The sequence below is a fragment of the Castor canadensis genome, chromosome 2 (assembly GCF_047511655.1).
Source record: "Castor canadensis chromosome 2, mCasCan1.hap1v2, whole genome shotgun sequence".
NCBI classification, from domain to species: Eukaryota; Metazoa; Chordata; class Mammalia; order Rodentia; family Castoridae; genus Castor; species Castor canadensis.
Window position 1 is genome coordinate 168687366 of NC_133387.1, and position 17176 is coordinate 168704541.

General features: G+C 41.5%; 1 protein-coding gene across 5 annotated transcripts in view; it reads left to right on the forward strand.

Moving 5' to 3' along the window:
- Ets1 (ETS proto-oncogene 1, transcription factor) overlaps nucleotides 1–17176 on the forward strand; it is a 124108-nt gene that overhangs the window by 79611 nt on the left and 27321 nt on the right. For all 5 annotated transcript variants that reach the window (XM_074066376.1, XM_074066374.1, XM_020184077.2 and 2 more), the window contains 2 exons: nucleotides 12862–12981; nucleotides 14546–14746. In XM_074066376.1, the coding sequence (XP_073922477.1) occupies nucleotides 12862–12981; nucleotides 14546–14746 (321 nt within the window). The remainder of the gene's footprint in view (nucleotides 1–12861; nucleotides 12982–14545; nucleotides 14747–17176) is intronic.

The following is a 17176-nucleotide window of genomic DNA, read 5'->3' on the forward strand; positions in this document are numbered from 1 at the left end:
AACTAACAGAGTAAGGAAGGATTAGAATTGATAATCACTCCTGAATCAGGTTAGAAGAAAAGATGAAATTCCAGAAACTAGCGAAGCTGTCAAAAGGATTTGAAATAAGGGGAAGAAGTCTTCACTGAGATTTCTTACACACATGTCTGAATTTCAACTCTTGGCCTCTTTGTATGTGTGTGTGTGGTGCTGAAGATGGAACCCAGAGCCCTTTACTAGGCAAGCACTTTACCCCTGAGCTATGCTCCCTGCCCTAGCTCTTGGTTTCTATTCAGCTCTAAAGAAGTGAGGAGGGAACTTTCCCATGGAAAAGCTCTTTTATAGTATCCTTAACTGTGTATAATTAACAGACTTGATAAGACTGTTCTCTCAGGAGCCATAGAGTTGACCTCCGACTATTGGTTGCTCTGTGCTTGGCATTCTCACCTTCTTATGACTGCATTGAGAGAGAGGCCTTAATTGCTTTGGGTTGGGCAGAGCAGCAGTTTTACCTTTCTGGTCATGCTTCTTGGAGGTGGTGTCTTTCAGCAGTAAGCAAGAAAACGTCTCTACTTGGCTGAAGAGATCCTTTAGGCTAATGAGCAATGAATGTGAACAAAAAAAGAAGCCCATTCCAAAGCAGGCAGCATTCTTGGTGACCTCATCTTTCTCCCAGCTTGGGTCCAGTTGGAGCTGTGCATACAGGGCAGATTTCCAGTTCCTCCTGTCTGGGACTCACGGGGCAGATATAAATAGACCAAGACTTTGTCCTCAGCCATTGTTCTCTACATGCCCATTGTTTTTGGAAGTAAAGCATTGCTGTGCTGCAGTGTGCTCTTGAGCTGTCTCTCCTGCCCCCACACTCTTTCTTTCTCTTACTGTGCAAAAGTCTGAATCTCAGCCCAGCCATTTCTATCCACTGCCTTTGCATTTGTTTGGTGCTTATGGGGAAACTGGGAGAACTGGCTCATAATGTAGAAATGTAGATCTACTGAATTCTGTAGCCTCCTCTTTTGATTCCAGCAATGCTTTTGCCTGAGTCTTCCCATGATATATTTGTGGTCAAGACAAAGATATGTGGATGTGCTGATAGTAGAGTTAGGAGGGTTTGTAACTGGTTGAGCAACTATACTTGAAGGGTCTTGATTAATGTGCCAGCTTCAGTGCAATGCATGGTCTGTGGTGTTACATCATGGGAGTCAGTACTTGATCACTGCTTTTTCAACATTTTTTTTATTGGTGGCTTAGAATAGAGAAAGATGCAGAAGGCATGCTTAGTAAGTTGAGGATGGTGCAAAGCTGAGATGTATAGCTAATAATGAGGACAGATTCGTGATATATGCAAGATCTCTCTACACATGGAAACATGGATCTAAACAAACAAGGTGAAGTTTAGTATAGATAGATGGGAAAGCCCAGCTTTGAGGTTAGTAAAGTTTAGCCAATAGGTGCAGAACTGACTCAATGTCAATCTCCATGACTGGCAGTGTACTTGGAGTGGCTATTGCATTTTGGCTGTTAGTGTTCTCCTGGTCTTCAGCCCAAGTTTAAAGAGTGAGATTATCATCTTGTTGATCTCAATTACTCCTGAGAAGTATGATGTTGGCCTGTGGATGCCTGTGATTCTCTTTAGGGACTCAGGCATGCAGGAATGATTCTAGATGTGGGTCAAGGGTGGCCCCAAATCCTTCCTCCATGAATGGTTGAAGGAACCAGGGAGTTTTAAAACCTGGACAGAAGGGATGATACAGGAAAGAAGAAAGGCTATTAGAAGAAGAGAGATAAAATTTGTATTGTGTAGTGACAGAACTGGGTTAATGGATAGAACTCCCAAGAAGACAGATTTTTAACTCAATCTGGATCACCATTTTAAAATAAATATTGTAGCTTATAAGTGAAATTGAGAGGCTCACAAAGCAAGGAGTTACTGAATATCTTAAGAGGGAAGAGTTCTGTGGAAGAGTGGTAGTTTTTCCCAGATTCTGCCCTTCCATGATACCACTCATTCCTTTGTTGGTCTGGGATGGTTGGGCTGGGTATGTGGGTACAGTATGTAGCTTCAGTGCCAATGGCTGCCATGTTGAAAATCTGCAGCTCCAATACTGGGAAAATGGACTGACATATTCTTATTTTTTTTTGTTGTGGTTTCCCTGGGTTGGCACCAGAGTCGCACTGTGTGAATGTGTGTGAGTACGCATTTTCCTTCTCTGTCCAGATTTATTTATTAAAAGAAAAACACATCTGCATAAAAAAGCTGTAGAATGCAGGAAGAATGTCTACTTTGTTTTTCTTTCTGTAGCACCAAGACATGTGGGGTTTCAGCTTCCTCTGAGGGGTTTTTGAAGACTGGCTTTCATCTCAAACAGGGCTTTTTCCCATTGGAAAAATGGCCCTTATTTTGGTTAAAAATTTATTTATATAACATATAAATAAATAAGAAGATGGGGAGAGAATTTCCTTTCACAATTTATGGAAAAATGCTGCTTTCTGAACATCATTAATTGGGACTATACTGCTGCTTCTTTCCAGCCTATTCCCATTCTGTCTTCTGCTCTTTATTCTGGTTCAAGTTTTTCTAACATTTCCTTCTCTGCCTTCTCCTGTCTTTCCCTCTGTTTTCCTGGCTAGCTCTTCCCCTTCTTTCTCCTCCTAGGTCATGCTTCCTCTTTGATTGCTTCTCCGTGGTCATGGCCCCACCTGTCCCCAACTTCTCTCTCCAAGGCCAGCTTCCCTCTACCCTTTCTGGACTAGCTTTGAGCCACCGAGCACTCACTGGAAAAGGCCTGTCTCTGTGTTTGTTTCCTGCGTGGGAGGGAGAGGCAGGCCTTGAGAAAACAGTTCAAAAGTGCAGAAAAACTTTACCTCTTCCAGCCTAAATAAACGGCCTCTACTCCATTTGTTTGCCCAGATTTTTCCTTTGCCCATGGAGAAAACTCTTCATCCTTCACCTTGCCTAGTCTAGCCTTCCTGATGATTCTCAGGACCCTTCTTGGTCAGGACTGTTTTGTCCTCAGAGGAAGTGCCAAGTGGGCCTGGAGCCGAAGGTGGGAGCAGGCCAGTTCTGGATAGGATGTGCAAGGACCCAGTGGTGCCTGGAACTCAGTATTGCAGCTGCTGTGAATAAAGTCTCAGGATTGAGGCTCTGCCTTTCTCCAGAAAGAACTTTTTCAACAACAAAAGTCCCACCATTTCTGCCTTCCCTGCTTTTAACTCTGCGTACAGGTTACAGAGAGGAAATACCTGGTTTTTGTGTCTGAAGATCTGGTCTTGAGTCCTTGTTACATCACATTTCTTTTTTTTTTTCCTGTTCATCTTGGTTAAAGCACTGACATTGCCTTTGTGAGCCTCAGTTTCCTCACCTGTAGAGTGGAGGACATCCTAAACTTAGTTGTTTGGAAGAGTATACTAAAATATTCAAAAAAATACTTTCTAAAACTTAACTTTCTGTTCAGATAGCAATAATGATAATTATTGGTAGAAATTAAGTGAAATTAAAATAAATTGGCTATCCTACTTAATCAGTATCTTCAGGATCTCAGAGGATGAGGCCTCAAAGACTGATGGGAAACCAGAAGTAGCAGAGGCTAGGATAATAGCAAAATATAGGCTGTCAAATATTTCCCATCTTCTTGAATGGGGTTATCCTATGTCACCTTAGTAGCAAAAGCCCTATAACCCTGTCAGGAGTGTTTTAGATGGAGCAGAGCACCAGTTTTTCCTCTTCTAGAAGTGTGAGGGCTGAGGGTGTGGCTCAGTGGCAGAGATTGCATGGCATGTCTGAGGCCCTGGTTTCCATCCCCAGAACCTCAGACAAAACAGTGTGAGGCAGGGGAAGAACCAGCAGGATGCATACAGCTGGGCAAAGCTGTGGGTAGAAAGGGCCCATCCTGTGTTTTCCTTCTTATGCTTTCCAGGGATAGGTTGTTCTTTGTTTTTCATGACAAAGAAATAATACTGATCTGGGACTTGGGACTTGCTGGACTTAAAGAAATATGTCCTGTGGTGAGAGTCAAGTGTAATCATCTATGTTGGACATGATTTGAAACATACAAAACACTTTGTAAATGGCTTAAAATGATCATGTAAGTTTTAAACTACTTAAACTACTTGAAGTACCTTATTAAGGTAGCCCTTACACGCAGGAATTCTAATCTCTGGAGTTAAACTCTTTTCTTCAGTGCTGGATTGGAACTAGAATGCTAGATAAGCATTCTACTACTAAGCCATACCCCCAGCACTCCAAATATTCTTTTTAGCTATGAGAGTTATCCTTGATTTAAAAGCCCATAAATGACTGGCGTAAAATGTAACATGAGTTCTGGAAAATCTCAAATATGTAGAAAAGACTTTTGAGTGCACAATTATACTTTGCTTTTGTGCCATATTAATTCTAAAATGGCACTCAGAGGATTTTTTTATTTTTTGGTACTGGGGTTTGAACTCAGGGCCTCATGCTTGTTAGCAGGTGCTCTACCATTTGAGCCATATTACCAGCCCTTTTAGCTTTAATTTGAATTTCAGATAGGGTTTTGCACTTTTGCCTAGGCCAGCTTTGGACCATGATCCTCCTACCTCTGCCTCTCTAGTAGCTGGGATTACAGGTATGAACCTCTATGCCTAGCCCTTAAAGGAAGTTTTTAAAACTAACAGATCCACTGGAATCATATAGCTTTGTAGTGTTGTCATGTCAGACATATTTTAGATGATAATTGGCACAAAAATTAGCAAATAGGAGAATGCAGAATAGGTAAGAAGTTCTATTGGAAAAAAGAGTGAACCAATTTCAGATGACATCAATATCCATTTATATCTCAGAACGGATTCTTCATTCATTTTTCTCATTTCCTCAGTTGTTTAATTGTACCTAAGGAAATTGCCAGTTTAAATCTTATGTTTTTGCTCAGTCATTATATAAGATGCTCAAGTTCAATCAAACCACCAACAATTTATTGAACATCTGATTTATATTATTAGTCTATCACATTTTCAACTGTCTTTCATGTAGTCATCATTGCAAGGCAGGTAGTGCACAGCCATAGTTCCGTCTCTTAGTCTTGGGTCAGCTTCATGGGCCTTCACTTGCCAGGGCTGCTAGAAAAGACGCACATGCACAAGTTTTCCAGCAGGCACCTTCATTCCCATATTTCCTCTTTCAGGCCACTTGCCTGATGTTTCAGGTGGGAGATTTGAACTATTCTAAGGAACAGAACAAGAAAATTTAGCTGCAGGACCCAAGGGGCGGTTCTGCTTTCTGGCATGGATCCTGGAACGGAAGAGACTCTCTGGGTTTCCCTGAACACCTGGAATTGATTTGGGTTGTGCTCTGCCTTCCAGTACATTTGCTAAGGTGGAAGATGGTGGAGGGGCTAGGAAAGAAATAAATCTAGTGATTAAAAATAGCTTTTGTATGTCAGGTGCCTGAATGCATTTGGGAACATGCCTGCAATCCCTTTTGTCTGGCAGGTCTGAACTCTGTCGCTGCCGAATTACAACTGCTTTCATTTGTTTTTCCTGCTTTCCTACCATGTAATGGTCAAGGGCTCATTGGAACCATGTGTAAGCCTGATGAGTCACCAAATTCTTAGGACTTCAGTGGTAATAATGTGTTAAAACTCCTTTTGGGGGATGGGGCAGGGGGTGGATGAAGGGAAGGAGGGAGAAGTCTGAGGTCACTTCCTACAGATGTTCACTGTGCCTGGCTGGCTCTGCAGGCTTCTTTCACAGGCCCAGCTGTAGGGCCTGCGGCCGGCTTCTTGGTGTGGCTTGGAGCTTGCTTTGTCCTCTAGCATACCATCTCTTGTGTCCTAGGGCAGCTTCCCTCTGAGAAGAGCCATCTACCTCAGAGTTGGCACGTTGTACCCAAACAATGTGCGTTCCCTGGTGGCTGTGTGCATTGGCAGCACAGAGAGAGGCTGTAATCTGAGACTGGTTTGCATTTTTGGGCAGTCAGGTCATTGAAGGGTGAACTGGGGATTTTCTGTATAGCTACTTTCTACCTTCTTTGGAATGGTTTTATTGGCTGATGCCTTCCAGGGGTTGGGCATAAGAGAAGGGCAGACACCCAGTTGTATGTTGCCCTAACCATAGGAGTTCATTCCAGATCTCACATGTTCCATTACTTGGGACAATGATGAACTGTTTGGTTGAGATGGGTGACTCCCCATCAAGGGCACTGAGCCATTTATTGCTTAGCTCTTGCCGAGCCAAGATTTCTACTTGTCCCCGTTGCTCTATCACATCATTAGGTTTATGAATACTGGACCAGGGTCTGAGGAAGGACACTTACCTCCCTTCTTTGCATGAACTTCATCCAGAAGCTTTGTGGATTATATTAGCTCCTTGGGATGGAAATCCTGCCTGCTAGGTTTCTAGTGTCTTTTATTAGAATCAGGAGCATAACAGAAAGAAGACTGGTCTCTTTAACTCTTCATCCAGTTCACCTTCCTATGAATGAGACAGGGCAATAGACACCATTTTTGAGATTCCCATTCATATTCTTCTGAGATTATTAGCCCCCCCCAACCCCATGGGTATGTCCTTTTAGAGGACAGTAGCAAGTTCCCAGGAACAGTCAACTCTGGAGCCAGAGCTTTCAGCCATTTTTCTATTTGTGTTGGTCCAAAGGAGAAAGGCAGTTTGCCTCCTACACTGGGGCTTACTCTAGGCAATGCGACCATGGCCCTACCTTTCAGATTGCTAGAATCCTCAGCACTTTTTCCTTCCCTCCCTCCCTGCCTCCCTCCTTTCCTTCCTTCCTTCCTTCCTTCCTTCCTTCCTTCCTTCCTTCCTTCCTTCCTTCCTTCCTTCCTTCCTTCCTTCCTTCCTTCCTTCCCTCCCTCCTTCCTTTCCTCCTTCCTTCCTTTCTCCCTCCGTCCCTCCCTCCCTTTTTTTCTTCCTTCCTTCCTTCCTTCCTTCCTTCCTTCCTTCCTTCCTTCCTTCCTTCCTTCCTTCCTTCCTTCCTTCCTTCCTTCCTTCCTTCCTTCCTTCCTTCCTTCCCAAGCTCCTAATTACAGCAGAAAATTCCTGAGGATGTGAACCATTAGGAAGAATGGTTATCACTGCAGTCTTCTGCATGCAGGATATGGGAGTCAAGGGTCAAGGGACCACCTTTCCATTCTGACTTGAAGTCATCTATTTCTGCTTCAGTTTTGTCACTTTCTAGGTCATAATGGTGTTGTAACAGAAATTCTGTGAAATTAGACCTCAATGTAGCACCAAGCAAAGTAATTTAAAGCCTTATTTGCTTTGTCTTTGAGTGTATAGTTTGCCTCTTGTAAACTTTCACACTAAGGTCCTAATTTATTTCAAGCATATCTTTGTGACAAGAAAATACTAGTGGGTAAAATGACATGGTTCCTGGGATCAGCTTCATTTTGTGTGTGTGTGTGTGTGTGTGTGTGTGTGTATGTATGTGTGCATACATGCACATGTGTATAAGCTGAAATAAAAACTGGTAATATTGATAGGTTTTCAATAGGGGTTTATTATACCATTTTTTTAACTTTTGTGTATGTCTGAAAATTGCCAAATGAAAACTAAAATCTGTGAGTGATACAGACACCATCCATTAGCAAGCCTCTTAGAGGTGAATGAGTACGTGATGTACCCAGAGTGAGTTCACTGATATCCAGAGTGAGATTGGAATCCTCAGACTGACCAACAGGCCAAGTCAACCCTCTGCATGTTCTTCCAGCTATTTTTTTCCTTGTCTTCAGAATTCCATCTTTCCATTTGTACAGTTGTTCTTGTTTCCCCCCCATGTGAACGATAAGGTCTCTTCTTGGTGTCCTTTTGGTCTGAGAAGCCTTTATGTAATGAATTAACTTTACATTTCGTGCACACTGGCCCATTCAGGTGATTCAAAGGTGAATACAGGCAGAGAAGGAAGCCAGGTTGTCATTTAATGTGTTTGCTTCATGTGATAGGAAGGAAGCTTCACTACCTTTAGTCTCTGGGAAAGAAAAAATACAGATGATTCTGCAAGTGACTGTTAATGATGTCTTTATGGGCTATCCATACATATGAAACTCAGGGTTTCTTGGAATAGTTTTGTTTAATTATTTAATTATCTCCTCACATTTTTCTAATTCTCAAACCAAATTCTGACCATTTTAGTTTGCTTGGATCTCTGATCTGTTTCCATTTGCAGTGGAACAGAGTAGAAATACCCTGGATTTTATGAGTTGAAAGACTAACTTCTGGGCCTGGTTGGTCTGTTCTATCCCATGACTTTAGGCCAAGCCCTTCATCTCTTGGAAGAACTAAGATGGTTTCCTTATCTGTAAAACAGGAACCTTGTAGCATTTTCGAGGCTCCAAGTGGTGCCAGTGATCATTCTTCCTTATGGTTTGTGTCCTCATGTACTTTCAACTGTAACTGGGGGTATGCCAAAAAAAAATTGCTGAGGATCTGGCACCCCCCAGAAGTTTCATGTCGTGAGGATATTGTGGAATGCGAAGCATCTCGCACAGATCTAAGGTCCTGCATCTAAGGCAGTTTTCAGATGTAAGGCACATTATTCATTCTTGGGGTTTCTTTCATGCTACTCTGATTGTGATAATACCCAGCACACATGGCAGGTATCCAGTATGGTTTGGCCTAATCCATTGTCACTCAAGACTGGTGCATGCACCTTGGATGTCTTGTCCTTGGCTTGTCACCTTGCCTTGGAGTCTCAGATGCTCTGGTCTTCTCTGTGTCATTTATTGAGAATAGCAAGAAAGGGAGCATGTGGGGTCAGCAAAGCACATGTCTTAAATCCTGCTGAACAAAAGCTCCCTCAAGTTTAGATTCTGTATAACAATGTTGGTATGAGCCATTTAGTTTCAGAGAACTTGTAAGAATGGTATAAAAAGACACATGAAACACCTTGAAGGTTTCTTGGAAACTGAACAGCCCTTAACTTAAGAGTTACATACGAGTGAATGGAAACCGTTGTTTTACATTTCACTTGAAATGTGTATGAGGTGGTTGGGGTTAGGCCACAATGAAATATGAGCAGATGTTTCCCTGGTGTTGGCTCAGTATGTACTGCAGATTTGAGGAGAGCTGCCTGCCCACTTCTACCTCCACCTTGTACCATCTTGGGATAGAGTTTTTATTCACTAACTTCTGCACAATCATCCTTTCAGAAACCTGGGGTAATTTTTAGAGAAATACTAATTCAGGTTTAGGGTCCTAAGGAATAATAAGTGATCAAGAAATCTAATATAATTATATTTCTGTCTCTAACTTCCATATATTATGTTAAGAGTCTCCATTGTATTGATATAACATTTTTTCAGGTCAGATTATCAGCATTTTGAGACAAATATATAATTTGAATTTAAGATAGTGTGATTATTAACACAAAGCTAGTCTTAGTATTTTTCCATAAAATGCAATTAGCTAGTGTCTATATAAGTATTGATTAATGTTTAGATGTTGTTCCTAAAGTTAGAAATATTTGATACCTAATAAGAAGTATTATAATAGGAAATAAGGTAAAGTATTTTAAGAGTAAGAAATATATTTGCTTGGGCTAAATCATCTCAGATTCTCTGCCTGCAAAATAATTTCACTATTATTATTGTTCTAAGTAATTAACAGAACTGCTGCAATCATAAACAAGTAATATAGAAGCACTTTTTCGCAAGTATTCTATGTAACGAGTTGAATATTTTCTCTTACTATCTACTTTTGGACATGGTTATTCCGTGCATGGTTATAATTTTAAGTGTCCATACTACTGAAAAAGGCAAGCCTGATCAATTGTTTACTTGGATATAGAGAAGATTTAATTTTGCTTTAAATCAAAATTGCACACTTTATAAATGTGGGTAAAGCTTTGACTTTCCCTACTGCTTCCTCTGGGACAATGGTATGCTGTCTATGAGAACTCAAGTCCAAACACAGATGTCTTAAGTAGATGGGGACGGTTTTTACAAGCTGGGATGTGGGCTGTTCCTGAGAAGATCCAGTGCCCAAATCCCATAGACAGAGGAGCAGAATCAGGTGTCTCTGATGGGTCCCTGTGCAGCTATGGCTATGCATGAAGACCAGTCTTTGGGGATGACATTGAGGTAGATAGGCAAAAATAATTCCCACTACTTCTCACAGTGAGAACAAGGCAATAATGCCAGCTCCCTGACTGGAAGAAGAAAGCTGCTTGGAGAAGTGTCCACTCAGCACTCCTGCCCAGGCCATACTGCCAGATGCGTGGAGTTAGAGGAAGCTGACTCAGGGAAACCTCTTCCTCAGGCTTTCTGCTGTTGTTGTTGGCCTTCACCTCACACTGGCATCACACCATCCAAGCGTTCATGTTTAGAAGATGCCCGAGGCCTCCTAGCTAGTCTCATCCTTCAGTTCCAGATTGCAGCAGAATAACTACCCTTCCATTGGGCCTGGCCTACATTTTCCGCATGTGTTATTCTGGCCAGTTTATGCCATCAGTAAAGTCCTTTTTATTGAGTTATAAATCTAATGGAGGGAACAAATACAACCCACATAGTTCAAATTCATGAATTTTTGTTGGATGGGAGTAAAGAGAGGAAAGTTATTTCAAATGTGGAAAAATTTAATTCACAAAATATTTGTTGATTGACTTGTGCTAGGGGTTGGGGATGCTGCAGTTTTCCCTTCTCAGAACACTTCCTGGTGAACTGAAGAGTCTTTCTGTATAGTAAAATTGACTTCTGCTTTAAGTAGGAGACATTTCTAGATCTGTTGCTTAACTATCCTTGGACTAGTAGAGAGGGATGAATTGGGGAGCACTGTTATGTTTTGTAGTGACTCATTTGATGATTACTCCATTGTTTGAAGGGCTGGGTGTTATGTAATCAATGTTCTTTTCCCCTCCTCCCCCCTTACTCCTAACAATCTGGGATTTTCCACCATTTTGTCAGTCTTCCTGGAGGCATGCTGATTTTCCCATTAGAGTTTTTTTTTGGCATGTCCCAGGGCAATGCAAACTCACCACTCCCTGGTACTTCAGATTCCCAATACTGGTAGGGCCTAGGAGAGCAGTTATAGTGATTGCTTCCTGTTCTTTCTGGGCAGGACCTGGACTCTAGGCCATTTCATGACAGCATGGATGAAAGCAAGCACGGGGAAGGTGCTGCTTGCCCTTCTTTTATGCTATGTTGTTTCCATTCATTTTGACATTCAGAGGCATATATATATATATATATATATATTATATATATATACGTATATATATAATATATATATATTATATATATACGTATATATATAATATATATATATATAATCTATATATTATATATATATAAAGTCACCAATGTCATCTTTTCCCTTCTACGTTTCCATCTTATTCACCAATAATACTTTATGTATGTTTAGGGATTTCTTTTTAACTAGCCAAGGCTTAGACATGGCTAGCTGAGGAACGTCTATACTGCCCTTGCATGGAACCCAGCCATTTTGTAAGCCAGTTTCAACACTTACACACTGATGATTCAGGCTTCTAGAAATCACTGAAGTGGCAAGCATCACTGCTGAAAGGTCACAGGAAGTCTAGGAGAGATTAGTTTTTTGGGAGAATTTGAGCCTAAGGTGAATTCAGAAGATGTTTGACTTCAGCTACATTTTTGTAGCTATACTGTGAACAGGGTCTGTAAGTTCAGGAGGGGCTGGACACGAGAGAGGAGGTAAGGGTGCGCAGGTCTAGCAAATGATGACATGTTGATGAATCCGCACGTTTTGATAGCCCACTCCTTCAGTATGTACTCGTCAACAAGTAAATCAAGTTAGAGATGTTACCTCCTATATGTACTTAATGCCTGCCTGCTTGTCAGCATTGCCACCTTCCTTGTCAAAGCCACCATCATCTCTCATCAGGGCTAAGTCTTCTCACATCCACTCATACCTCCTAATCCACTCCTTGAAGAATTTCAGGGCAGTCTTCTATTGCCCAGTGTGGTCTGGTCATTCCTCGGCATTAAACTCTCAGTGACTTTCTGTTTTACTTAGGATAAAATGATAATTTCCTTAACATGCTCCCTGGTTACCTGTTCAAACTTTATCTCAAGTGACTGTCTTCCTTGATCACTCTGCTTCCCCCGTATCTTTTTGATACTAACATATATCCAATCTCATGACCTTCATTTATACTGTTTTTTTCTAGGATTGTGGTACCTTAATTTTAGTGCTCATCAGGATCACCTGGATTCTGTGTTAAAATACAGATTTCTAGGGTTCACTTCCACAGCTTCTGATTCAGTAGGGCTGAATTTTTGCATTTTATAGGTTCTGGGTGATGTCAATATAGCTATTCTGGGTATCATACTTTGAGAACCACTGTGCAGGTCACCTGTCTCTCTTTTTTTATGTGAGATCTTTTCTGGTTCCTCCAGATTTGTAGGAATTTCTGTTCATATGTTAATATGCTCTTGCACTTTTCTTTTGAAGCCCTCATTGGCATTATATTTGAACATTTAATTGTGTCAATAGATTTTTAAATCCACTGCAAGAACTGGATATCTAGGTGCCATTTCTGTTGTTTACTATTGTTTCTTTCACTAATTCCTTACAAATAAGTATTTCTTTTTATATGTAACTGAAAATATGTAGCAACACTAATACTTCCAGTGAGTATGAAAGATAATCAGGAACTATACCTGGGTAAATTGGCAGAGGTATACAGAAAGAATAAACATACTGTGCTCATTAGGGATGCAGGACATTTTAGACAAAAGTTAGGGTTTTTTTTAAGGGGGCCTAGGGCATTGTGGAAAACCCCTTAAATTTTACCTGCTCTGATGGGGATGTTATCATGATTCTTTCTCATCTTGCTGCCTTCAACCCATCTGTACTCTATTGTGTTTTACAAGTGGTTAATTACCTATTTAATTTTTATTATTAATATGCTTTTTTTCTTTACAGATATGGAATGTGCAGATGTCCCACTATTAACTCCAAGCAGCAAAGAAATGATGTCTCAAGCATTGAAAGCTACTTTCAGTGGTTTCACAAAAGAGCAGCAACGACTGGGAATCCCAAAAGGTGTGTTTTTGTAGTTGAAAAAAGAGACACTGAGGCAGATCATTGGGAATACTCATTTGCTCACCTATAGTGAGGTAGACGAGTCTGATGACTAACCACATGTGAATCAGCAGCAAGGGTTTGTTGCAGACATCCATTAGAACAGCCATAAAAGTACACACGCTGATGATCCACCATCTCCTAGGCTTGTCACCAGCATCCTGGTCATAGGACAGTAGTTCCCAAACCTGTTTTCACATTCAAATCTCCTCTGGATCTTTGAAAACTTCCAAGGCCAAGTTCTAGGCCAGACCAATTCAGTCTTCACTTCTGGTGGCATCTGTACTTTTTAAGCTCCTCAAGTGATTCCCAAATGCAGACAAGTTTGGGAAACTTTATTTCAGGGTCTCTTTGGGCCATCATCAGATGAATTCAGCAAGCTGCAGTTCTTCTAATTTAGTGATTGCTCTTTTCTCTTCCATGTTCTTTGGCAAGATGTGTTTGTTCTTTGGGTGTTCTTATCTGAAAGCATTTATTGAGGAATGGAAGGGGTCTGGAGTTGTCAGAAAGGAGAATTTAGTGGAGAACACATCAGCTTCATCGAGGAACATTTCATGGACCATTGAGAGCAGAAAGGGTGCTTTTCTATTAGGAAGAGTATGGCTGACTTTATATAAGGCCAGTTCTGCTACTAGATGAGAGATGTCCAGTCTGTCAAAGATGGATTCTGTGAATGTATCTGTACACCTTTTCGCCATGTTTACAACTGTTTCACAAATCTCGGTGGGCAGCAATGTCAAACATCCTTTACAGATCACAAGGAACCATAAAGTGACATTTGGCCACTGGGTTTTCCAAAATCTCATAGTTGCTGGATTGATGTGTGTGCTCTTGGAGCATCAGTGATGTGGCCACTGCAACCTGCTCTCATCTGAGAGCTCTTTTGGTCTCATTGGTGAGTGTAGCAATGTTTGACCTCAGGTCATGTGTGAAGATTATATATTGTTTGTGCTACAGTTCCACTCAAAGCAGGGTCTCTGATACGTACAGACTTGCAAGGTATCTAGTATAATGTCAATACCCTGCGTCATTTGAATGACTTCCACTAATTGCTATGGTTGTTACTAAACACAATTGGCTAAGGTAAAAAATAATTGAGAATAAAATCCCAAGTATACTATGAGGGTTGAGAGCAGAGAAAGGCATGTGCAATTTGTAGAGAACATTTGTCATTATTGCTATTGAAGCAGCCATATTCCCTTGTCTAGGGCTTTTTAAAGTGTCTAATGGAAATAAGGCAGTGAGAGAGGAGAGTCATGAAAATGATTCATTTAGTTTACCTGAATGGAGGGAAGTTACTATTCCTGCATTGCTTTTTAGCTGACCATAGTTCTTCCAAAGGGCAAAATAGAGAAGGTGGGATGTTGAGTGTGAGGAGGAGGTTATGAAAGGTGCCTGAGGCTCTGTAGTCCCAGACTGGTATTTCCTAATTCTATGGGGAATAGTATCCTTGGTGATGTTCAAGTCCTTGTTTTCCACTTCCTAAGACTGACCCAGTGCATCTTCATTTGGTCTCTTCCCTCAGACCCCCGGCAGTGGACAGAAACACATGTTCGGGATTGGGTGATGTGGGCTGTGAACGAGTTCAGCCTGAAAGGTGTGGACTTTCAGAAGTTCTGTATGAGCGGAGCAGCCCTGTGTGGCCTGGGTAAAGACTGCTTCCTCGAGCTGGCTCCAGACTTTGTTGGTGACATCTTATGGGAACATCTAGAGATCCTGCAGAAAGGTAAATCTGTGAAAACTGTGGGGTGGGGGAGTTGGGTGGAGTTGCTGTAAGAGTAGCTGGGGGATTGACCTAGTAGTGGAGTGTCAATGTCATTGGCTGTGGGTGTTCAATCATAGCATAGATGGTTTTTGGGGATGCCCTTCATATAATGCCTGGCATACAGTACATGGTTTATTTTTCTTCTTTGTTCAGACTCTAATCTTTAGCAAGATTGTACTCCTGTAGTTTCCTGATACACAAAATGCTGACCCCAGTTGTTTTCTTAGATCCATGCGTTATTTGAATGAACAGTGCCCATAGCCAACTTCAGAATAGTTTTTGTCCTGCCCCCCCGACCAGAAATTTTAATAGACACTCCCTTGACCTATGGCCTTGTAATATCTGTTCACATCCACAGAAGAGCTTAGTTTCTCTGAGCTTATTAATAAGATTGGCTTCTCTGCCCACTAGTTGGATTGGAATTGCTGTAGCACAGAATACCTTTTACATCTGGAACAGAAACTGGGGTCATATCAGGACACTGTGTTGCAACCTTGTAATGACATGACCTCCCCTACGGGCCTCCTCCAACCTTTTTGGACCAAGTGACTCACATCCCACGGTCCTGGCTGAGTATAGAAACAGCAGCAGCAAACTCGGGTGTTTTGGCACTTATTTTTCTGAATTTCTTCTTAAAATAAATTGCAGTTACCAGCAGTCAGCAGTGCCCTGCAGCTGACTGTAAGCCTAGAAGCCCGTTGCCCTCTTTAACCCAGGCCCACCCTTTCCCTGTGGTCACCAGTTCCAGCCCTTGGCGCAAACGTTGGGGGGAAGGGCACAAAGCTCAGGAGTTGCACTTTTATTCCATATAATACCTTCCTCTGTTGAAGAATGTTTTCCACTCTGCAGTGTTCATGAGAGACCCATGTTTGATTCCTCTGGGCACAGAGGAATCTGCTTCTCGTTGAAAATGAAAAATAAGTGAACACAGTCAAGAACTAGGTGACTCTTTCTGTGGCTATAGTTTCCAAGGGCGGGCAGGCAGCTCAGTCTTCCCCAGAGCACTGGTGTGCTTTCTGTGTAACTGCACCTAAGCCTACCCCTAGGTGTTGACGTGGGGGATCTGTTTATAGGGGAAAAGATATGGCAGGCTCCTTGCATATCTGATTCAACTGGTGGCTTCTAAACATGTCAGAAGATTGCACCAGACCATGTAACCCAAATATGTTCTGCTAATACAGTATTTCCCTCTATTGTGGAGGACAGAGCTGCTGGGTGTATGGGAGTGCATCAGCCTGCCCCTGCAAGTAATATCCATAGTGTGCCTCCTTGTTTCCAAAGTCCTCTACAATACATTGTTTTGAATTATAAGAATAACCCTGTGAGATAGGAAGGGCAAGGACTCCTATTGTCCTTGTTTGCAAAATGCGACTTGGGTTAGAGGGTTACTTCAGTTTTTACCATTTTCTTGAGCTTTATTTTATTTAATTTTTAATCTTTTTTTCATTTGACTTTTTGATCCTTTTAAATTTAACTTCCCATCCTGTGTTATTTCTGTGATAACTGTGGACTCATTGGGAGCTTTTGGCCCTAAGACAGGATTGGCCTACCTTTCTGCAAAGGAACAATGGAAGGGAATTTAAGTGAATTAGGATGCAATTGGATATGTGTGTGAACAAAAGTCATGCCATCCCGCCCAGTGTTCCATTGAGAGAGGCAGTTAAAACCATCGCTCTTCAGCATTACATATTTGCGGAGATGAGCAATGTGTTTGTACTGAAGGTACAGCCTTCATTCTGTAATTAAACTAAAGCAACACAGCATCCAAAGAACATAGCTATTTGGGGTGGAGTTGAAGGCCAAAGGTACAGGAGATGTTTTAATCTGATAAGCTGCTAAAGCAAAGTTTAATCATCTTATCTTGACTGGGAACTGTTCTTTTTCTTTTTGTTTTGTTTCATGCAGGCATAAACTTGTTTTCCCATCAGGCTTTGCTCCCAGCAAGCTATCAAATACCTGAGGAAAACCCCAAACCAACACAACTCTCTTTATGTCTGATTCTTATAGTGAAATGCAGTCCAGCTCCATAAGAGCCAGAGGCTACCCCATTTGATCCTAAGCTCACCCTGGCTTAGTGGAAAGCATTTCTATTTTCAGGTGTCTTTCCTCTCCATTCCTTTCTCATTCCCAGGGAAGTTGGCATCTGGACATCAGTTATGCAGTTCTTCTCCCCCTTTACAGGGCCCTCGTGGTTCACCAAGTAGAGTCACCTTACCAGTGTTCTGCTTCTTGTCTGGGCCTGAACTTGAATTTGAGAGCAATGGGAAAAATACAGAAAAAAAAAAAAAAGACATCTGTTAGAAGTGGAAGATATAAAATCTACCTGCTTAAAGATTGGACAGTATTTCTGAAAAGTTTTTGAATCGATCAGTTTAAATATTGGGTGCTGAT